General features: G+C 36.8%; 1 protein-coding gene across 1 annotated transcript in view; it reads left to right on the forward strand.

Annotated features, from left to right (window-relative positions):
- Positions 1 to 24,300, forward strand: part of MAN2A1 (mannosidase, alpha, class 2A, member 1) — a 173,321-nt gene extending 149,021 nt beyond the window's left edge. The window contains exons 19-22 of the mRNA XM_011949322.1: positions 2,251 to 2,384; positions 9,721 to 9,915; positions 19,713 to 19,823; positions 21,521 to 24,300. Of these exons, the coding sequence (XP_011804712.1) occupies positions 2,251 to 2,384; positions 9,721 to 9,915; positions 19,713 to 19,823; positions 21,521 to 21,673 (593 nt within the window). The 3' untranslated portion in view covers positions 21,674 to 24,300. The remainder of the gene's footprint in view (positions 1 to 2,250; positions 2,385 to 9,720; positions 9,916 to 19,712; positions 19,824 to 21,520) is intronic.
- The last annotated feature ends 623 nt before the right edge of the window (positions 24,301 to 24,923 follow it).

Raw genomic sequence — 24,923 nt, forward strand, 5'->3', positions numbered from 1 at the left:
TATCATCATCATGATTTAATGGATGTGGAAGCTCAGATTCAGAGGTTTAGATAAGTTGCCTACGTTTGCAAAGTTGAGGAGTCGTGGTTCAAACTTAGGTCTTCTGTGAATCGTAGTCTTTCTATTCTGCTACCACCTGAAAGAAGGAAGGGAGTAGAAATTACAGAGATATGGGGATAAAGAGATATGGCTTTAAGGATTCCAAAAGAGAAAAAGTGATGCATAGGAAGTGAGAGAAAATAGTCAATAGACACTGATTAATTTTTGCAAGTCTTTCTGTTGAGAGACTTTGATCTTTTATAATACATATTTTTAATTGGTTATCATACATGGTATCATTGGTCTTCTTTCTTACATTCTAAGAGTTCGTAGAGATAAATGTCTGAAGGAGCCAGATAAGTGAGTGCACATGCCTAGTGTGTCCTTTGACACAAGCCCACTTTTTACATAAGGCATATACATGCATTCTGTAACTTACACACACACAAAAACTGCTACTTCTCATTTTTCTTTGTGGCCTTCATTAGATAAGATCATGTAAACTCATGCCATAAAGACATGAATTCGGTTATGAAAATAGTAATGACTCCACATCAGGGATCCAGTAGGGAGGGTTAGAGACTTGAGCAAACTGAAGAGCATGTTCCCGGTGTGCAGTGGGGCAGCATTGTTGCTGTGTGGTTAGGGGCCCAGCGTTGCTAAATTCAATTTTTGAAGAAGAGTCTAGAAGTCTGGAATTTTCTGTGAAGTTGTTCAATCTGAAAAATATTGATATAATTTGTTAAAAAACACTATGTTGACAAAACATAAAACATTTTTGTGCCATACATGACTCTTTGAGCCACCCATTTTTAAACACTGCCTTGAATTCTTGAAGCTGTGCCCTCAGTAGAGGACTAGACAGTAAGACTCAAGCTGTGATGAACAAAGCAGCATTATCTCACTTCCTGGTAAAGACAAGCTAAGAAATAAAGTTCCTCTGTTTCTGCTATAGCCACCAAATACCTTAGTATTTGAATTAAAGCAATTTGAGTACAATCCAGGAAATCACTAAGTGCCAGTCACATGTTATATGTACCAACATTTGGAGACAGGAGAAGAGTTAGAAATTACCAAGAGGTTGATATGCCAAATTGAATAGGTGTGATATACCAGTCATACCTATCTACAGCTTGTCACTTCACACCCAATTTAATCCCTGAGCCTAGGGACTAAATCTTGGACGGTTGTCTTTTAAGTTATGAAGGTAGTGACAATGAGATTTCTACTCATCTCTGGTAATTTTAGGTACTAGATACATAAACTCAGAAGAAAGAAGCTAAACAGAGTTGGTATGACTAAGTAATAGTAGTAATTGTTAGTCTTTTGTGTTTGCTATTTCCCTTTTGTACCAAATGATCATTTAATATAGTAATGGATATGAATGAATATGCATGTATTTTTAAGTATATAACTTCAGTTTTCTAAGTCTTATTTGAGTATTAGCTTAAGTGTATGTATATATATGTGTGTATGTATATATATGTGTGTGTGTGTGTGTGTGTATATACGGCTCTAGTTGTTTTTTTTTATTTTTTAATCTCGTAATGATTAGCTTCCAAAACTTGAGCTAGAGGAAATATGGAAATATTGCATAGCAAATGAAGGAACCAGGTATGACCCCTTTTAAGCCAGAAAGGCAGGACAGTGGTGCTGCCACTAACACAATGTCAGAGAAGCAAGAGAGTATATCATGAGTGCGTCCACATTCTAGGGCTTCTTCAGCGACCTGCTTCATATCAAGTAACCTAAATTTTATGTGTAAACCTTTTTTAGACCTACCCATCTGTGTGTATTTTACTACTCTCTGTGTGATGTACATTTCCTAATAAACCTCATAAGCATTTTTGATTCCAAATGGTGCTACTAAAAGTTTTGGAGAACTTAATTTACTGTTTACATTAATGTTTTGGAAAAAAATTTTCATTTAAATTTTGATCTGTCCTGTCTCATTTTTAAATTTCTTATCAGATATTGTGAAACATTACTAAAGAAACACAGAAATACTCTTCTGTTTTTTGAATTTGCAGGAGCTACTTTGAGCTATTATCAAGAGAAAGCCCATGGTGTAGTGGGTTGTATAAATCCACCTCCTTGACTAGAGGGGAAATTTAGAGCAAGACATCATGGCTTCTACTTAAGTGATGCTCAATGAATGTCAGTATTAAATAACTCTGTTCAGTTTTGCTTGTTTGTTTGTTTGCGTATCAGGTCAGATTGAAGTTATCATGGATCGAAGACTCATGCAAGACGATAATCGTGGCCTTGAGCAAGGTGTCCAGGATAACAAGATTACAGCTAATCTATTTCGAATACTACTAGAAAAAAGAAGTGCAGTTAATACGGTATGAAAAAATAACTAGCATGATCTGATACTGAAATTATGACTTTCCGCTTTTGAAATTTTTTGAATCATTTCCAATATTGAGATTTCTTTATAGTAGATGTGGCCCACATTCACAGAAAGAGAACTTCAGTTATAAATATCATGTAAGGTTTGTACTTAGGTCTTTCTATTTTTTATATTTGTTTATTATGTAGATAAAAAATAATGATAGGAAATCAGCTTGGGTAAATATTTCTGAAATTATTTTGAAAGAAATAATTGAAAAATTGAGCTAAATAAAAGTTAAAGAATAGAAGTTAGTCATATACTTAGGAGATTAAATTTGGTAAACTTTATTTGAAATCTTAGTAAAATTTATTTAAAATGTTAGTGTACTTATTCTAGTCTTAGACTCTTCACTTGAAAATGTATTTATATGTAGGTTTTCCATGTTTGATTTTTATTCCTCAAAGCAAAAATCTAGTACTCTGTGTTGAATGGTCTGGCACAAGCCCAGCTGGACCTGAATGACCTGACGATATGCTTGTTCAGGTAAAGTTATCTTCAGAGTTCTCCATAAGTTATCACGCACCCTGAACGTGGGCTTTTTCTTTTTGCTCTATTCTCCTTTCTGCACGGACCATTGCAAGTCTTTTCTGCTCTTTTCAGCCAGTGACTGCACCTTTCACTTTATAGAGAGAACAGCCATTAGACAGGGCTCTCTCTGTTCCAGTTACCTAACATCTACTCCCACCCTTCCCGTCTTTCCTCCTGATACATTAAAAAGAGACTTTACCATCCATCATCCTAGGCAGGTCCCACCACTTGTCCTTGGAACTTACTCTCTCCAACCACCTCAGCATCCTTTTACTATTCATTCTCTCTCTCTTTCTCCCTTGCTCCTCATATCCAACACTTCCTGGGAGATTCTTTCTGTTAGCTTTTGAACACTCTTTGTTTTCTTCTGTTAAAAATAGAAATGGAATGCAGCCTTCCTTCAGACTCTTACTTCCATTTCCTGTAAGCTACTATCCTCTCTCTCCTACCCGATTGAGCCAGAGTTTATGAGATGAGTTTATTTCATCACTTCCTTCTCACATTCAATTTGTTTCAGTCTGGCTTTAGCCTCCATCATATTATGAAAGAGCTCTTTACGATGTCAGTAGATCCAGTGGATATTGACTTTTGTCATCTTACTTCACCTTTCAGCAGTATTTGACACTGGCCATTGTCACTCTGTAAAATACTGCCTTGCCAGGGCTTGTATGGATCTGTGCAGTTGGTTTTCCTCCCACCTCTCTGGCAGTTCTTTATCTCTCTATTAGTTCTCTACTCAGCCATTAAATCTTAGAGCTCTCAAAGCATGGCCCCTGGCCTTCTCCTTTTCTTTTTTTTTTATGCTATACCTTGGCTATCTCTTTTACTCCCCTGGTTTTGTTTGCATTCTCCACACAGGTAGAAGCCACTAATATATATCTCCAACTTAGGCTTGTCTCTGACCTCCAGATTCATTTATCTGATTGCTTCCTGCCTGTTTATAAGGACACCTCAAGCTTGACATATCTAAAACACTCATCATCTCTCTTCCCTCCCAAACCTGACCCATTTCCAGTGTTCCCCCCAGTCAACAGCAACCACTGTCCATCCAACTCCAAGACAGACGTGAGTTCTGCCTGATAGACGCTTCTTCCCATCAGCCTTTTCTCACAGAGTAATTGCCATCACCTATCTTATCTCATTGCCTGAATATTTAAAATTTATAATCTTTACTTCCACCACCCTAATCTAAACTAACTTCCTGTATTTCCTGGGTCTAGCCTATACACATCCACCCTGTTTTCTTTCTGCCATATGTCTGTTCTTAACCACTCAGAAGGCAGAATGTTTTTTGTTTTTGTTTTTGTTTTTCAAAGCCAAATCTAACTTTATCGCTTCCTGTTGAACCCTCTGATATCTTCTCATTGCTATCAGTATAAAAGTCAAAATTTCTTACCATGGCCTTCAGAGCCCCTTATGTTATGGGCCCCGCATGTCCCCTAGGCATTGGCATGCCTTTTACTGTGTCTGCTTTAGGCCCACTGGTTTCTTTTAAGTCCCAAGTACTTTCCATCCCCTCCTCCCCACAGCACTTTTGCACACGGCCTGTTATCCTCTGCCTTCGGGACTCTTGGTGATAGTTCGATTAGTGCTTACTTCATCACCTGCGTCTGGACCAGATTAAAAACCCTTACCCTATGCTGCCTCCAAACTGTGCATCTCACCTTCCTGCAAGTGTGTGATTATTTGATCTATGTCTTTTTCCCTCCTTTGGACCATAAACTCCATGAGAGTGGGAATTGTGTGTTTCTCTGCTTCTAGGATTGTTCCTGGCAGAGGACATGCCAAATATATGTCATATGAATGAATATCCAAATGCATAGATGAATGAACTGTTAGAGCACATTTTGCTGCTGTATTTACTGCGATTTCTGCTTATTACCTTGTCTTCATATGCATGTTCCATTCGCCCTACTAGATTCCAGGAACTTGTTGCCTTCATTTTCATATGTCCTTGTATGTGGTAGACATACTTTAAATAAAATACTAGTTGATTGAACTAAATGGCAACAGCCAATTAAAGCAAAAATTCTTTCAGTATTTAGAATATCTTAGAAAAAAGAATTAGTATCCACTTTAGATGTCAAGAGCCATACCATTCTTGAGACTCATGTTTTAAATCAATTACTGACAAGATAGCCTAGTTTTAAGGACTAAATCTGCCTAGGAAAATCATTGTCTGAGTGCTGACAACTACTGTCTTTTGCTCCTCCTGAAAAAGTTTCTGGTTTATATGACTTTATATTGACACTAATCTACAAAACTTCTGTTAACTACAACAATAAAAATTTTCACATCAAATCAATAAAGCTTTGACTTAGAAGTGAAATAATTTATTTATTCCCATTCAGAACTCCTTGGGTAGTAATTGATTTAAATTTAATATAATATTTTTATATTGGCTAAATTTTTCTTTTACTCAAGTATGGTTTTTGGGTCTTCAATTAATGGTTTCTTTTAAATAAGAAATGAACTAGAGAAGAGAGAATACATTTTAATGTCTAGTGAAAATAATTAAAAAGACACTTAATTGAGGAAAGTTAATACCATGTAACTTGAATTTTCTAGAAAGCATTCTTAATTTCAACTCAGACTCTAATATCTAAAATAATGATGGAGAGAATTGAAGAGGGGGGATACTTCCTGAATAGGAAGAGATTTTAATGGGAAGCCCTGAGCATGACAGAGCCTTATGGAAATAATCCCGAGCTAAGTGGAAGTAAGTCCTGTCCTCAGAGAATTCTGCAGAGAGTCAGTAAAAACAAGGACTTGGATGATATCCACTGTGTGATATGTACAGGTGTCCAACGAGAACTGTGGCTGCACAAGTTTGACCACCATTTATGCTAATCATCCTCAAAGGCCAATAGAAATGGAAAATAGGAATCATCTCTTTGGCACTGCCAGGGTTGAATGTGTCCCCGAAGAGTTCATGTGTTGAAAACTTGGCTACCATTGTGGTAGTGTTGGGAGTGGGACCTTTGAGAGGCTTTTGGGTCATGGGAGATCTGCCCTCATGAATGAATATCATGGGAATGGGTTAGTTATTGCAGCAGTGGCTTTGTTATAAAAATGAGCTCTCTTGCATGCACTGTCTTGCCTTTCCACCATGTGATAACACAGCAAGAAGGCCCTCACCAGATGCCAGTGCCATGTTCTTGGACTTCCCAGCCTCCATAACTGTGAGCTGAATAAATTTCTTTTATAGATAAATTATCCAGTCTGTGGTATTCTGTTATGGCAACAGAAAAATGGACTAAAAACAGGCATTGATGGCTTTAGGATTTGTTTCTTTGACTGTTTATCCTTACCCCTTTCCTGCTACTGGTTGGTTAATGAGGCACTGAGCTAGGAACCCTGGAAATGTTCAACTGTTAAAATTGTGTTGTTTTACCTTTAAATATAAGGAAAAGAAATTGGGAGAGATCAGATTAAAATCTTAAATGCTTATATGGTTTAGAAAAGTGACAGCATGAGGGAGGTCAACGAGGTTTAAGGGTAAATACTTAGGTGACCAGAAGATCTACATTAAACTTGAGGACATATCCCACTAAGACCCACAACTCAGCTCCAGCTGATTGTTTCCACATGGGACTGAATGCCTGCCCAGGGTGACACAAATTTCCAGTTTCTTGGGTAAAAAACAAAAAATGTGTTTTGGGTTTTTTAGGATTGCTTTTTTAGTATGAATTTTTTATTAAAGAGTTGGCTTAAAAACAAAAAAAAACTTTTTAATACCGTACAGACCTACCAAAATGTGTATCTTCAAATTTGCCCCATAGTCTTCAGTCCTGTGCTACAGATATTTACCTCTAAATGTTATGATTCAATGTAATATTCTTCATTTTATCTCTTTTGTCTTTTTACTCCACCCTTCCTCTCTAGTGTTCTTGTTTCGTTTATTTATATTGCATTTGCTTATTAAATTAATAGATTTACTTCAACAGACTTACTAAGTTCCCACCATGTTTCAAGTCAAACTGAATAAACAAAGGTAACTTTAAAAATGGTCTCTTACTATCTCACCATAATTTAACAGAATTTGATGTAGATGAAGTGGAAGCCTTTGATGTTTAAGGATCCTTTAACTCAAAGTGAGCTTAATTAAGGGCACCAAGGAGTCTAGCAAGAAGTTCCAACTTATGGAATAAGGGCTGGAACCCAGTGAGGAAGAGCTGTACTTTATGTGGTTTGGATCAGAAGGTGCTAGAAACTTTCTTTAATGTCAGGCAGGCTGCAGAGAGAAAGCTACACTTATACTGTCTGAAGCCTTCCAACCAACAAGAAATTAAATAAGGTTTATAGTACTAGATTAGTTAAGTACAAGGCTGGGGGATTCATTTATAACTTAAACACATAAACTTTCCTGTAGAAAACATGTTTTTAAAACTTTGGGTTTATCATGTGACTTAGAGTGGAAAGGTTACCTTTGTAGAGATTCATTTAAATATTGATGGTTCAACAGTTAATATCTTGTTGAGCCTCTTGTTGCTGTAAAATATAATAAGAAAGTACATGAATGGCAGAACCTTGGGTGAGACTTTGCCTCTCCAACCTGGCGGTGTTATTTGTTCATGGTGCTCTTAGGGTAGTGAATCACAACTCTTTTATAAACTTCCTTAGCTTGCTAAGGATAATAAACTACACAATTTTTAAATTCTTGAAGTCCTTAACATCCATGACATTGTTTCCTTTTAAAAGACTGCCCGTCAAAATGTCTTTGAAACCGAATCTTGTTTTTTTAATGCAAAGGTAGTTAAAAGGTAAAGCTTATCTTTTGATTCTAAAGGGAGCTCTGTTTTCTCTATAAGGTTGGATGTCTGGGGTGGCAGTTCCCAGCACAGGATCACAGAGCAGTGTGTGGCTGACTCCATGAAATTTACCTGGGGAGGCTTTTCAGCTTTGCATTTTCAGGACCCCACCTCTCAAGATTTTGTAGATTTGGGATAGGACCCAAGAGTCTGTGTTGATTAAAGGTAGCCCAAGTCATTCTGTTGTGTGGTTAATTTGGGGAAATACCAATGGTTAGGAAGAACTAATCTGATGTGGAGGATTGGTATATATGCACGTTATTGCTTCTGAGGTATAGAAGATTAATCAGGAAGTGTTCTGGCTATTCACTGGAGTGGCGAGGAATTACTCCAAGAGTGTAGAACAAAGCCAGAGCTTTCTCTGAATGTTTCTTGACCTGGAGTGGACTTAATACTTCCCAAATTTGATAAGGGAGGTGTTTTCTTTTCTGTTTGAATCTTTTATGTTTCATTACTCATGAGTGACTTTGTCAGCAATCCTAACCTAGATTATGAAGTTCTTTGATCTTGGAGTACATTTAAAATATCTTGTTGAAATTATTCCCTCTTTATTCATGTTATTCTACAAGCTGCATTGAATTTCAGTATTGTTGGAGAATATTATTTTATATGCTTTATTTAATCTTTCTTTTAAAAAAATGTGGAATGGATACATTTTTTACAATTCTTTCAGACCTGATTTTTGTCAGTATCTTAATATTGCTGTGTCCCTCTGCTGTCTTAAATTTTTCTTTTTCTCTCTCCATGGTCTGAATTGTAATGACATCTAATGTTAGCTTCTGGCACGATGCTAGTCACTTTTTGCTCGCACCCTTCTGTGCAATGCTAATCTGACATTCTGAATTTTAAGCTCTATATCTCTATAAATCCTGTCTTTTCACACAGATCAGTAGCCAAGCCTTTTATCTGAGCCTTATATTACAAAAAGGATGCAAAATCAGAAGATATCAATGGAATAATCATTTTAAAAAATAAGATACAAAATTAAATTTGGTTCAAATATAACAGGTGATCAAAGGACCTTTCTGCATAAATTATTTTCTAAGTTATTTGTGTCTGTTTTTACTCTTTAGGCATTATTGGTTAATATTCTACCCAGTCATTGACTTAATTTTGCATGTTGTCTAGCATATTTAATCTACCAACATTAGTAGCTTATTTAATGTTTGAACCTACAGAAGTGTTGCCTTTAACCATATATCACAGCAAAGACTAAAGCATTTTAAATTACGTGGAATAATCATACACTATGTAAGTGTGTGATAACTTCAGTAATGTATTTAACACTTCTACTTTTGGATTAAAATAGTGAAACAATGGGCATTGATTTACCAAGTTGAAAGAAAACAATCAGATGATCTAGGCATGCCACGTATGTTATTTATATTTTAAAATTGGATTTATTTTGAGAGTTTTGTTTTCTTTAAATTCTATCATGAGGTAACATTTAGTTCCTATCATTTGGTAACATAGATGGACTTTAGCTTTGAATCAGTACATGCCTTTATGGTCTTGTTAAGGTGTATAAATGAAACCACAAGAATATGGTGGATGAAACCTGAGAAGGGAGATAATATTTGATGATGCACAACATATAATCTATGTACAGCCCAATCCTTATGCTTTGAAAGTTTTGTGATAGGTTGATAATTTTCATAAAAAGGTGTGCCTTGTCCTAAAATGTTTGCAGGAAATATTTTCAGTATTTTTAGTATTAAATCAATGGGAGAGAAATTTTAAACATATGAGTTAGATATGCACTGTTTATTTTCTTGTATTGCTTACAACTAAACTTGATAGTTTATGGAGTGTTTTCTAAGACTGTTATTTATAAAATAAAACCAAATTATTCATATATTTTTATATTTAAACCGTCTCAGATAGTTCTTTAATGTGATGAGAACTGGAAATATATACCTGTTAAACATTTTTGTTTTTTCTTAATAGGAAGAAGAAAAGAATTCGGTCAGTTATCCTTCTCTCCTTAGCCACATGACTTCTTCTTTCATGAATCATCCAGTCTTTCCAATGGCAAATAAGTTCTCCTCACCTACCCTTGATCTGCAAGGTGAATTCTCTCCATTACAGTCATCTTTGCCTTGTGACATTCATCTGGTTAATCTGAGAACAATACAGTCAAAGGTATGTCTCAAAATATGTCTTATACAAAATTACTGTTTATTATGTACTTGTTTTAAGGGGGTAAGGAAAGGGGAAAAAAGCAATGTATGCTTTACTATGCTTTGAGGAATTATTAACAGGGCTTCACCTTTAGCTGAAAGCTTCATGCCTTTCATTTGACTATTGCTCTGTATTTTAAAGCATATCCTGATACTAATTTGCTCTTAAATTCTGTATGGCAAGCAGGTCAGGAAATATCATTAGTAGGTGGGCAATCTGGGCCTTAAGTTTAGTACTACTGACTTTTCCCATTCATTTCTCCTTATTAGACAGTATCTCTCAGAAGCTAGAGAAATAGTACTTAGTTCTTTCTGTATCAGAGACTTTGCATTTTCGTACCTTTCTCTTGAGAATCACTGCAACTCAGTTTCCCATTAGAAAACCAACTGTTTAGAAGAAATATTAGAGGAAAAGCATAGGGAAGTTTTATTAGGTATGAAATTTAACTTAGTTAGTTAGTTATATACATACCTGTTTTTAACATCAAAAAAATAACATTTGGAAAGAACAAGAATTAGACATTTGACATTGTTCTTATGTGTTGCAAAGCTGTTTTGATATTGCAAATTGACATAGATTTAGCTGGAAATAGTAAGTGGTTATGGATTCTGTGGAAAATACCTCATGGTAAAGGCCTAAGTATGAAAAGAAGAGGATGCTCATGTTTAAAGACCATACAAGAGGTGAGAAATGTTTAATTTAGAACAAAGAACTAAAGCAATAAAGTAAGGATAAATGCCTACAATTTGACCGTTAGAGATTTACAACTTTATGTCTAAGATATAGGATAAAAATTGTAATTTCTTTTTTTCCTTCATAGATTTTTAGTTGAGACACTTTTGAAAATAAAGGTCAGATAAACAGGGGAAAAATAGCAATAGTATATTGTACATGCTATACCCGTCACTTGGGAGAGGCCTCAGTTCAAAAGTATTTTTTTCCCAAGGCAGTGGTTTTGGAACCTTGCCTAAATGATGTTTTAACAAAGAGCCATAAATCCTCTAGAGACAAGACAAAGAAGAAAGCATCTTCAGGCTTCCAAAAGGCAGGAAAGTGTGGGAGGATAAATTTATGGGAAGAGTAAAGTCTGTTCCTAGATGCTCTAGCACTGCTGTCTCTTAGCTGATTAGCAAACCTTGTAAAGGGGCCTGTCTTTAGACAAGAAAAGGCAGAGAGGAAGGGCTGAAGACTTCTTGTATTTGTAAACTGCTGTAAAAATCAGACAGACAGAAGAAGGGACAGAATGGCCCCCTGGTTTTTTTCCTTCTTCAGCTCAATAATCCTCAGTTTTTTGAGAGAAAAGTATTTTGGTTTCCTTCAGAGATAAGGAACTTATGCTTGGCTATGCAGGCAAACATATATGACTTGTAATAATGACTACAAGCAAATGCTTAAGGCATGTGTATGTGTGTGTGTGTGTGTGTGTGTATGGAAAGGCTTTTTAAAATCATACGAGTGAACTTGCAGGATTTATTTCCTACCCACTACATGCTAGTTACTGCCATAGGCACTAGGGGTGCAGTTGTGAACAAAACAGACAAATGCCCTTGCCCTTCTGGAGCTTAGAATCTAATGGGAGGAGAAAAATAAGAAAAAGTAAGAGAAATATATGTTAGATGGTGTTAAGTGTTATGAAGGAGTAAAAAGCGAAGGGCCATTCAGAGGAGGTAACACAATTTTGATTAAGGTGTGTAGAGAGGGCCTCACAGGGGTGATAATGGAGTAAAAATCTGAAGAAAGTCAGACAATAAGAGACTCCTGCAGATTTCTGGGGGTAGAGTGCTCCAGGAAAAGAGCAAGTGTGAAGGCCCTGAGGCCAGAGAGATATGTGGCCAGAACAGAAGCTCCATGAGAGCTGTGCTTGTCCTTTATTCTTGCTGTATCCCCGTGAAGAACAGTGCCTGCACAAAAGATCTCAAAAACTATTTTGAATCAGTGAATTGTGTAGATGTTTTTTCTAGGATTCTGCTGTGGTTTTTTGTAGGTCTACATTTTGGCTCCCTGAGGTGTCATGTCATAAATCAGTGAGCTAAAAGAAATGGAAAGAATAGAGTAGAGGGCATCAAATACTCTGGGCTTCAGGTTACCACCACCCAGCATAGATGGTAGAGGACATCAGCGACCTGAAGAACCCAGAAGCTTCTGGGGAGGATGGGCGGTCACCATCCCTTAGCCTCACTTCTAGGTGGCTCCTCCACTGTAGTTGTTTTAAATGTGATTGTTTTTTGGAAGCAGCTGGAGCTGACTAGAGTCAGTGAGCATAGGGTTTTACCTTCTGTAAGCAAAGCCTGGAACTTGTTTTTTATGTCACCTTTTTTTAGTGGTCACTCACTTCTTCACATCCTTGCTGCTTTTGACTGTTTTCTTGTAATACAAATCTAATCCCTTCTCAGATGAAAAATCCCATTGCCTCCTGAATTGGCTCAGACACTGAGCATTCAGGCCCTCTGCAGCCTGGCCTCTACTCACTGCAGCCACCTAGCTTCCCGTTGTTCTTCGTGTCTTTGGACAGGTGGGCCACCCTCCCTGCTGACTCAGCTACCATTTATAACATGAGGTTAATGTCACGTATTGCTGTGTCAGGTCTTTTGCTAAAAACAGATGAAATCCTATTGTGAAAGCCTTTTGAAAACAAAAGCATTTTGTAAACATACCTTGTTATCCTAATGACACTCCAACTTGGGTGCAGATTGGGGTTTTAGCAGAGGGAATAGAGAGCAACTTAACAACATAAAGATTTGACCAAGAGGATTAAAAACTGAAATGTTAATAATGCCTATTGATAACTACCATGCTGGCACATAATCAGAACTAAATACTTGAGAGTTTTGCATTATCATATAATATCAGTTGGTGCCAGTTCCTGTGTTAGCCTTTGACTCTTAGCACATATTTATAACAGTTGTTTAAAAGCCCGCTAGTAATCCAAGAGGAAGGATTGATCCATTCAAAACCACTTCTTTGAAGAATTGCCCTAACATGATAATAGAAAGATAATCATTGAAGGGAACTGTTGTGGGTATTGATTCAAAGAAAGCTGTGCTTACAAAGTGTCCAGTGTAATTCAATGCTTATACTAAAAGAAAGACCAAAATAACTCAATGAATAAGTGCAGAAGCCAGACCTAAGCATTTTGGTTGGGTTCCTGTTTCTGTGAGCTAGAAGCTTCCAATGTGCAATAATGGGCTGTTCATTTGGAGAATGCAGCTTATTTTTCCCCTTGAAATAATGTCAAAATAGACATAGGTTCCAAGCAAGACCTGAAGTCTGCATTGGCTTGTATTTAAGTAAGCATTTTCCTAACCACCAGAGTATTTCATGAGACATGTGTTTGAAGGCCACTGTAGCATGATAAGGACACATGTCTTCCTGCCTGACCAACTCCTACAGCACCATGATAGAGAGTGCCTTGCTTGGCCCTCCTCTGGGCCTCTGTCTAAAGGTTTCTCAGTTCTAAACCTCAGTTGGTTTTCTTGACTGCTGGGACAAGGGGTTATATATTCGAAGAACAGTGAGGGAGGCGAGTTGCAGGCTGCAGGTATAATAACCCACTGAGGTGGTTCAGCAGTTTCAACTACTAGTCCTCAGAGTCACTGTGTCTGGATCACACAGGGGAGATTTTAAACATAGAGACTTTTACAAATTTCCAGATCTCTGAGATTCTGATTCTATAGGGCTGGGGAGGAAAGCCTAGGAATTCATAATTTTTAGAAATTTTTCTGATGAAATTGCTGAGTTATCTCCATTTCCTAAATTAGGAAAGTAAGAGTTAGAGCGAAGTTAAATGATAAAATCACTCAGCCACAAATGGCAGAATCAGACCTACAGCCAGGCCTCTGAATCTCAGTGCTGTGTGTGGCCTCAGAGGGTAGCATTTGACTTTTTTAGAATTACTACATTTGTTTGTAAAAGTCCAAGCTTTCCAGGATTGCTCTGTATTAGTAGATGAGTTTACATTTTTGTATAGACATATCTTGCTTTTAGACAGACATATCTTACTTTTCTGCTTTATATCAATTTTTGGAAATGATTATATGCCATATATACAAATTCAGATGAAGAGGGGAACAAACATCTCTTGAAACCCTGCCTCACAGCATGCTGCGTGGCCTCGCCCATTCCAGCCACTATCTACAAACTTACCCGTTAGCCTTCCTATTTTGTTGACCAGTCTTTCAACTCTTTTCCTTGATCACCCCCTTTCCCTACACCATGAAGAGCTTGAGATACTACGAAGAAGCTTCTGTAAAGGTTTGAAACCTTGGGAACAGGAACACCACTCAAATACACTAAATGCAAAAGCCTTGTCATCAGGAAAGGACCACTATTTAAGAAGAAGGGAGATTGGGTATAGAAGATGCTGGGAGGATCTCATGGGAGGACAGATCATGAGTCAGCCTTCTGAAGCTGGAGCTGCAGGTTCAGCCTAGAATAGAGGGACAAAGAGGAAGCTGGTTAAGCTCAGCTTCATGGAGCCATTCTACTTGGAATCACTTTAGAAAAGTGATATGTAGTTCAACTCTTTTTCTTTTTCTTTTTTTTAGATTATTTCCATGACTTTTATATTTAGATGTATTTATTTTATATAAATATATATCATATATATCTTACATATATATGATATATATCATGTTTATATAAAAATATATACATATATACACACATATATACATATATATATCTTAACTCTTTATTCTCTATGTAATTTATTTTGATTTGTATTTAACTGTTTCTTGCAAATAGTTAACCATCATTTCAATATCAGCAGCACTTACTGAATAAGATTTTATCTCTCCACTTGTTCATTCTGCCTCTTCTTTTCTTATAAAAGGCAGTTTGAGGATTTTACTTTATTTGTCTTTCTTATAAGAATTGATTGGTGCTTTATTGATCTCCTAGCTTCTGGAAAGGTGAAAATTGTGGGAAAAAAAAATTCCTTTGTTGTACATATCTAAGAACAGCCGTTTACCTTCCCTTTCTTTCTGTCATTTTATCTTGTTGATCAAAACAGGATAGCTATTATTGGCCATTTTAATGAGCACCCTAAAAAATGAATTTCTACTGGTTATTTCCTGTCTTTGGACTTATAACCTTTCCAGCTGCTAGAATGCACTAGAGATGAGCGTTAGGTATTTTCAAAGAATCTGAGTGGGTTGGAGAAATTTTCTCACCAGATGTGTAGCCGTGCCTTAATCTATGTTCACCTTACTAACTCTGTGAGAAGGGTGGGGTCCCATGAGTCCTGGAGAATTTGACCAAAGTTATGGTCCCTCTTTTCCCCATAAATTGTGGGTGCACACATAGTGTTTACTACAGTTTCTGAAAGTTTACTGTTTCTTTTGGTGCGAGAGAGGAATGACATAACTCACATCTTAAGATCTTCAGTAGAGGACTATTCACCTGCTTTTTCCTTAGAAGAGACTGTCATGTGTGTATAATTTCCAGAATGGCCTTAAGTCCTATTTGAAGTGGGGTGAATGGAGAGGTGGATAGGTGGTAGATGGAAGGAAATTACAATTTCCAAAGCTTGATTTCTGAATTGATACGTTTTTTGATAAGTCACAGTTTTATCTCTGCTGGAACCATCAGTCAGTACTCCCCTTTTTCAGCCATAAATTGAAGGGGTTATCTCCTTTACAGTATTTTGTTATTTTACATCAAAAATAATTTTTATCTTTTCTCCCCTGGCTAGGTATCTATGAGCACAAATTCATAGCTAATGCAAAGGTAGGAGAAGGAAGCTGTTAAAAGCTTAAACTTTGGAATCAGATGTCCTAAGTATGAGCTTGTCTGCTTCGCTTTCTAACCATGTGACTTAGAGCAAGTCACTTAACTCTCTTGAGTCTCAGCCTCCTCCTTAGTAACATGGAAATGGTAATAATACTCACCTTAGAGATGTTCTGAGGATTGGAGATAATTTTAGTGTTAGTAAAGTGCTTAGAACAGTGTGTGGCACATAGTAAGCCCTATGAGTGCTTGACAAGTAAAGGTTCTTACCTGTGATAGTTCAGTCATGAATAATGGTGATTATCACTAATAAGGAGGTAAAAACATTGGCACTTCTTTATAAATTAGAGGTTGACATTTATTGCCAGAGTAAATCTTGATGTCATTTTTACTTATTCCTGATATTTTAGGTTGGTACAAAAGTAATTGCAGTTTTTACTATTAAAAGTAATGGCAAAGCTACAGTTACTTTTGCACCAACTTAATACTTTGTTACTAATTCCTCAGATATTTAAAAATAACATATCTAAAATTGTCTGTTTGCCAGTCATTGTGCCAAGTGCTTTACATGAACTTTAAAGCTCTCACAACAACACTAAGAAGGTAGGCAGTATTTTCATCCCATCTTACAGAATAGGAAAGTAACTGACCTAGAGATATGATAGTTAACTGTCTAGGGCACACAGCCATTAAATGTGGTCCTGGGAGCACACGCAGGTGTGTCTGAGTCCAGATGGCTTCTCAGAACCTTATACTGTCTTGCATGGGAACAAGAAGGGAGAGGGAGCACTGAAAGTATGAGGGAATACACTGTCTATTTTTCTTGTGTCCTCAGTAATAATAGGACACCTACAGAAGGATATCCCAACCATTGGCGGGAAAAGACTAAGGGCTAATCCAAGATCACTAGTGGTCATTGCTATTTGAGTATGAGAGAGAATGCTTTGCGATAGAGGTTTTCCCATATATTTACATATTTTAATACAAACTCATATACCACCTCAAATATTTCAAAGGTTGTTGTGAGATAAAATGAGTTAATTAATGAAAAACATTCTGCACAGGGTATGGCACACAGCAAGTGCTCAACAGGTATTAGCAATGACTGATATTATCACTGCAGTTGACCCTCAGTCCTCAGAGGGACTCTTCACAGGTCCAGCTTAGCTTGATGAATTTGTAGAGGTTTACTCAAAGTCACATAAATGGTTCATGGTAGAAAAAGTCATTGGTCTGATCCAGCTTTCTCTAAGCCCCGCTTTATCTGATGGCTTCATTCTGCAAACCAAATCATCTTTCCCCATACTCCACCAAGTTGCTGGAAAAGTCTCAGAGGCCCAGCTTAGTCTGTGAGCTGAATGTTGGTTTTATCCTCTGAATTAAGTTTGCAATGGGTTTTCTCTGTGCAACTTTTGAATACGCCAGCCTTACTTCAGTAATCCAGCCTTGAAAGTGTTCTAATCTGTTTTACAAAGATAGTTACCTACCACAGTGCTTGGCACAGTTTCAAAAATTGTAAATTTTCTTCCCCACATCCTCCCGTTTTATGGGGTCCAGATATTACTAATGCATTAATGAATGTAAAAGTAGTTCTTCCAAAATCTGTTTACTCTCCTAGAGTATACAGTGTAACTACTTGAAGGTATCTGTTTTCCTGCATGCATATTCAATTTAAATTCACAGTTTCCCTACTTTGAAAAACAGTTTTCTTGGAAATAAATGTCTAGACAGACTTTGAAACTGAAAAACTGCTGCTTTGCCTCAGGTATTTTTGCTTGAAAACTGATACTTTCATGAATATTTGATTTTTTAAAAACTTGGACAAAGATGATTGCTATTTCAGTTTGTTCTTACAAAAGTGATGTAATTTTAGTTTTGAGAGAAAGTGTAACTTTTTCTATCAGTGAAAGTTAATTTTTATGACTTTTATCTCTATTTTTGTATTGTCGGTTTAAATCTCTTGTAGAATTCAAATGTAGAATTCCAAAGGTGTTTCCCTCCCAACTTTTTTTGTCCCCTTCTGTTGCTATAAAGGCCTTAGGAATTCATTATTCCAAGAGCAAATGTGTTGCAGGAATTGTAGCAATGCATGCTATCAAGTGATAAGTAAGGATGGACCCATGAGTTAAAAAGGCCAAATGCTTTAGGTTAATAGTGATATGTGCTTTTAAAAGAGCTTAATGAAGAGGGTTTCTAACCTGTTAATCTGAATACAGACTTTGTTATGATTTTGATATATGACTCTAGACATATAATTTAGGAGTTCCCTGAGTCTTTAGCTACAAAGTTGTAATGTCAATAAAGGAAATTTATGCTAAGGGCTTCCTGTGTGCCAGACACTTGACCAGATCTTTGTTAAGCTATTTCATTTCATTTCATCTTCATTTTATGGAAAAGGAAAACCTGGTTTTGTTGAAATCCACAGCTAGTAAATTGCAGAGCAAAGATCCAGATCTCCAGCTGTCGGACTCCCCACTCAGGCTCTGAACCACTCTTACTACACAGCTCCTGCACTAACGCGTTCTGCCCTACAAGGCAGTGTGAGGCTACTTACATAGTATTTCCAGCAGGTTAATCCACACAGTGACTCATGAAGGAAATAATACAAGCATTGCCTCCATTTTGCAGGCAAAAAAAATAGATATTTAGGAAGAAGAAATTCCTATCCTAAGGTTTCACAGTTGGCACATGATAGAGTCCTCTTTGTTTTTCTTTGGGAGATCAAATGATACCATAAATGAAGGATTTTCCTATTTATTTTTCTACTACATGGGGAGGGTGTTTTAAATGTATTGAAATGCATTAGAAATTTTTATTATATGATTTAAAATTGCTGTGTGTATTGTGGTCTTGTGATGACTCAGAATTCCTTAAATGACTTTTCCTTCAAACAAAGTCTTAGCAGTACCGCTACAAAATATCAGTGTGAAACATCATAACATAGGTTATTCTAGCCAAGACTCTGAGGTGAGGACAGCTTTAAACCGTTCAGGCACATTAAAATCAAATCAGTGGTGCAGATTCTGGCAGCTATTCAGGAAAGATGTCTCTTTAGTACATTAAAAAATCTTATCCCCTGGTGAGGACGATCAAGAGTTTGGGCATATTCCTGTCTGTGACCAGAGAACAGAGGAAAGAATCAGTTTTATCACAGTGTCAGTGCTAAGCAGCACATGACTCTTTTTTCAAAAACTCTATGTTTCTTAATTTTTCCAGGGATTTTAAATTCATTTATCATAAACATCTTCCAACTTTAGGAAACATAAAATTTATTAAGATAATTGTATTTTAAAATATTCAGAGACCTGAACCATTCATGACATTGATACTTAAATGGATATGAGAAATTTTATTGCGAGAAAAGGTATACTGACACTCTTACCTGACTTGTCAGGCGGGTATTTTTATTTTTGCCTGCCCATCCACAATAGCTTCTGTAGTATCAATTTAAATGATACATCAAACTGATAAATGTGAGCTGGCCTACCAAGTGAAAGCATAACTAAATTTAAATAGCTCTAATATAAAAATAATGAATCAATACATCAAAGATTAAGAATGCAGTTAGCAAAAATTAGTGTTCAATAAAGAAGCATGTGTGACTTTTAAGTTAGATGGTATATCATTCAATGACCAGATAAGGACTAAGTTCAGGTGCAGTTTATTCAACTGACATGTGTGTTCAAAAAGTAAGATGAAAGCAAAATGCTTTATTTGAAGAAACTTTGATAAAACAAATAATATATGGACATAAGGAAACCTAAGTCCTCGGGGATTATAGGAGAAACCAAGGCATGAGGTTACCTAACAAGTAACCTTAGAACATAATCTCATCTGGCTCAGTACAGGTAGGAGAGGATGGTAGCAGGTGAATGGGCAGTGAGCATGGACCTGAGGAGAAATGAATTTGCCTAACTTTCTTGCTAAATAAACGTGCTTTTGGATGCTGACATCAAGAGAGTGGTGTGTGAAGTACTGTAAATATTTGCTTTATTGCCTGCGCGGTGTGACTCCCTTCTGCTCATTTGTAGGTGGGCAATGGGCATTCCAATGAGGCAGCCTTAATCCTCCACAGAAAAGGATTTGATTGTCGGTTCTCTAGCAAAGGCACAGGGCTGTTTTGTTCTACTACTCAGGGAAAGGTAAGTTGAAAAGGTTATTTTTGCTTACTGTTAGTGCCCTTTGAAATCTCTTTCTGCAAAGAATCTTGACAATAAGATCATGTTTCATTGCCTCTTTACTATCTCAGTTTCATCAGTCTGCAAATTAGTTTGAATCTCCCCAACTGAAAAATACACTTTCTCAAAACTTCAGCCTGCTTTCCTTGTCAACATCAAAAGGTATAGCTGGAGTTTATGCACATTTGAAGGCAATGCTCTTGTCATTTCCTCAGCCTTCTATTTCCAGTCTACAAAGTGCCTTGTTCCCAGTCCCCCAGTTTTCTCCTCCCCTGAACCATACATGCTCACATATCATTTAGTTCAACACTGGTAAACCTAAGTCCTACAGAGGCCGAGGCAAGTTTATAATAACTGAAGCTTTATAGAGGTAGCCATAAAGAAGCAACTGGGAAAATTGAGACTGTAGGCTAGTAGGATAATCCACCCACAGCCCAGGAGGCAGCTGTACGTAGCACCAATCAGTTGTTTTCCCTTGGGAAATAAATGTAGGTCTTGGTCTTCTGATTAGTGCAGATTTGCATATGAGTCAACACTGTGCAGGCCAAACAGATCCTCAGTCTGAACACAGCTTGCTGGCTGCCTATTTGTTATTTCTTTTCAAGTTGGTCTTTCTGGCAGTTCCATCAAGCCTGTCCTTGGAAGGAAACAAACCTCCAATCTCCTGCCTTTGTCACTGAAAGGGCCATGACTCAGAGAAGGCAGCTGGGTTGATTTAGGCACACAGGCAGGTCTGCCTCACCAGGCAGCTCAGCTGACCCAACTTTCCTCCAAAACCCCATAAATAATGCTGTAGACCAGACTCAAGTGATTCAGTTCCAATCCTACAAATTAGCGTGTGTGGGGTCCAAAAAGAAAAGACAAATGTGGTAGGAGCCCTGAACCTACTTAGATAGATTAGCTTTTACATTTCTTTTACCCTACCCTGCTTGGAGTTGATGCCAAGAAAGCACTGATATTTTTACTACTTTTTTATTATACTGTATTTGCACTCTATCTTATTGTTGATGATCTAAGTATACTTGGTTCTGAGCATTCTGACATTAACGCCTTGAGTCATAAGGGGGTTATACGATCCAGAGAGACAGATAACATGGCAGCAGTGAGGGAAACACTTTCCAAATGACCTGTCCACCTCTGTAGACTGGGACTCAATGACATAATGATCCTTCCTTATAGTGAGCCTTTGTGCTCTCTCTCAACTCTGTTGGAACAGGAAAAAGTGGTTGAGGACTACCATTGTTAGGGATAAGTATGGACTAAAAGAGAATAAGGATGTTTTTAAAGCTTCTTGGCCATTGGATGTCCTTTCTATTATTGAAAAAGCCCCTGTGCGTGATAAAATTCTCAAGCAATACAAAAAAGAATGCAGAATTTGTTGCTCATGACCATTACTGGTTTCCTGTTTCCTTCCAAGGATAGTCTGTATGTTCAAGCATGTATATGTGTATATTTAATTCACTCTTTTTTCCATAAAAGAGAACTTATATATGTATGTTTAATAACTTATATATGTATATTTAATCCACCCTTTTTTCCTCAAAAGAGAACTTCAACATACTGTTTTATTCCTTCTCATACTGATTTTCACAGAATATATAGTTGTGCTGCTAATCTTCAAAGTTGATCTAAATATGCAAATTTTATCATTTACTTTTCAGATGTTGGTACAGAAACTTTTTAACAAGTTTATTGTTGAAAGTCTCACACCTTCATCATTATCCTTGATGCATTCACCTCCCGGCACTCAGAATATAAGTGAGATCAACTTGAGTCCAATGGAAATCAGCACGTTCCGAATCCGGTTGAGGTGAACCTGACTTTCACATTTGGATTGGGAATCATTGGCTTTTATACCTTTCTTGGTTTGACGTGCAATAAAGAAGCACATTATTTTAGCTTCTGGCTACTGTGAGAACATGAATTCTGTGATTCTGTGATTTTTTTTTTTCTTTTACCACTACAGTAAGAAAAAAAAAAAAAAAAGCCATGCTATCAATCAGGTTTCTTTTTTTTAAAACTTCCTCCCATGAACTACCACCATCAGTATGAATTGATGCAACAAATTAAGGAATATTTAAAGACAGCCTCTCAACAGATTGTATCTCAGGTTAAATGCTAACTAATTATGTCTGTGTTAGGGGTTGTGAAGAGATTCTTACAGTATCTGTGTGCTGATCCTTCATTAGTTTTACAAAAACACCTATTTGGCTGAAATGGAATAAAGTGTTTGTGGGTAAAAGCTAATGGCCAAAATGGTTGCAATCATTCATACTAGTTTGAAAAATTATGTGTTGAAGTAAGTGGAAAAGTGCAATCTATCCACCCTTATGATTAACATAGTTGATTTTTATACCTTTTTCTGGTGTACCTCTTGACCTTTTCCTTCCCTTCCTACCCTTTCTAAGTATTTCCAGAAATACCTGATTTTGAATCATTCAACAGTAGAAAAAGAGGCATATTTTCATTACTTGACAATGTGGGATGGGTGCAATTTATTCCATCTTCACTAAAATAGAAGCAATTCCATAGGTACCATAAACCTATTTTAGGTACCACAAGGTGTCTTTTTACACAACTCATTTGAATACAGGTGTTCTGAGAAGGGGTTTCTATTTTAAAATTACCATATCAAAATAAATGTGCCTTATTTTTTTATAAGTCTTGTTAAATCAGTGTCCATATTACTGTCTGGGGAAGGGGGAATGTTGCGGGATCGGGGAGAGGGGTGGATACTTTCTATGACACATAAATTGTGTAATTTTTGCCTGACAATGCTGGCCACATACTGATCTGTTTCATTAAATTTGTGGTGATGTTACTCTAAACATTTTGACTATTTGAATGTACTGAGATGTCGGAAAACAAAACAAGGAAGGAAAATATTGTTAATTAAAATATGCTGCTGCCAAGGAAACTGCAACTTGAAGCAAGGATTTTGTAAAATGCAAAATCCAGCTACTGTTTCCATTTCACAGTAGTTAACTATATTAAAGAGAGAATGCTTTAAAATTGATCTTGTTTTGAAACCCACTTTTATGTAGCTCATCATGGTTTATCTAACTAAGGAATATGTTTGTTCATTCAATTCTCAACTTTTGTATGTGCTAACCTTAAAGTGAAGTTCTGAGCCCATGTGCCATTACAGTGCTTTTAATAAAATTTATTTGGGATTATCATTTCCTTAACATTAAAATAATAGCAACATTTAGACTATTCAGTTTTAGCATAGAAAGGAATCTTTGAGTATGTACAGTTTTGAAAATTCTCTTTGAGTTAATCGATTTCGTATTCTGTGGCTTTCAGCCTCCATTTACCTTTTGTCATTCCAACATCTTTATAGAGAAATAAAAACCCAATTTCTCTTTCACCATATAGTTTGATTATCATCTGGATTTTCACTCAAGATGCAGCTCCTAAGATTATTGTTATGTTAAATTCATAAACTCATTTGCCTTTAATAATTAAGGAAACAATACCAGTGTTGATAAAGATATTACAAGGGGTAATTTCATGCAATAAACATGTACTGTAAGTTTTCTTCCACATTTTTTGGGAAAAAACTAAAAAAAGAAAAAGGACTTCCTTTTTGTGGACATCTACAGGTGTTAGGGTTGCCAGAAGCAAACCCCAGGAATGAGATCAGTATTTTCATTGCATCTTAAATGTAAAACCTTCCTGTGGGAGTTCAGTGTGTTCTGTGGTTAAGTGGGTGTGCTTAATCATTCTGGAAATTCTGATCAGATGAAATTAAAAAAAAAAAAATCTTGATGCAATAACAGTGATTTTGCCACTTCTGGTTGTTTGAGATGGATCTGTCCCATGTCAGTCTGGGGTTTTATTCAGCTTGTGTTGCTACTAGCAGTTCACAGGTAAAGCAGAAATTCTCTTTAACCAGCAAGTTTCTGCTTTTTAAAGTTACTTTTAGAATAAATCATCAGGGAAATGAAGAGAGGATGCTTTTGCTTTGGGTTGTGGTCAAAAACTGATTAAATAATGTAATGTCTCTGGCACACACTAAAAACCATACACTTCAGTTGTGATCTCAGTGGCATATTTATTTGGTTAGGTTTCATTACATTTATTATTACAGATGTTCAATTGACCAAGTAGTTCAGTGTTTTCTTTCCTTTTTTTGGAAATTTTGAGTTTGTGACTGCAGTGTTCAAGAACTCAGCATCCTTGTTTTCTACAAATACTGATTAAAATAAAATGCTGTAAAATGTGTTGTAAAACATTATCATGATCTTCCCATGCCTTTGTTGTACTTGTGCCGAAATGTTTTTATATTCCTTTGTCTGGAAGAAAATGTTTGCCTTCATTTTGATCATTTTGTTCACCTTGGAATCAACAGGTTTTGATATTTTTCTCTTGGAAGATTTTATATCTTTTTGGGAATATGTAATATAAGATCTCTAATAAAAGATAATCTTATCATGTACATGGTCCTCTAGAGTAGTTCTTAATCCTATTTTATAAACATGTTTTAAAACATAATGAAAGGGTAGGGGGAGTAGTGAGGGTCTGTTCTTTGTTCCTTCATGATGGATTGCCTTTTTTTTTTTTTTTTTTTTGACACAGAGTCTCACTGTCACCCTGCAGTGATGCAATCTCAGGTCACTGCAACCTCTGCCTCCTGGGTTCAAGCAGTTCTCTGTCTCAGCCTCCCAAGTGGCTGGGATTACAGGCACCCACCACCACTCCTGGCTAATTTTTGTATTTTTAGTAGTTACAAGGCTTCACCATCTTGACCAGGCTGGTCTTGAACTCCTGACCTCGTGATCCACCCACCTCAGCCTCCCAAAGTGCTGAGATTACAGGTGTGAGCCACCACACCTGGCCTGGATTGCTATTTCTTTAGTCCAGTTGTAGTTAGAAAATGTAGTTGTAGAGAGAAGATTGTAGATGGGTGGTGTCTAGTGTTACATCTGGGTTTGGAGGCACCTTTCCGGTTGAAGTCTAGGGACCCTCCTAGCACCTGTGCCCCACGGGGCCTTCTGAGCCCATTAGGAGGTAGGTAAATTGTGGTCAGCTTCCATATATAAGCAGGACAAAGTTGTGGAG

This window comes from Colobus angolensis, unplaced genomic scaffold, assembly GCF_000951035.1.
Source record: "Colobus angolensis palliatus isolate OR3802 unplaced genomic scaffold, Cang.pa_1.0 Scaffold298, whole genome shotgun sequence".
NCBI classification, from domain to species: Eukaryota; Metazoa; Chordata; class Mammalia; order Primates; family Cercopithecidae; genus Colobus; species Colobus angolensis.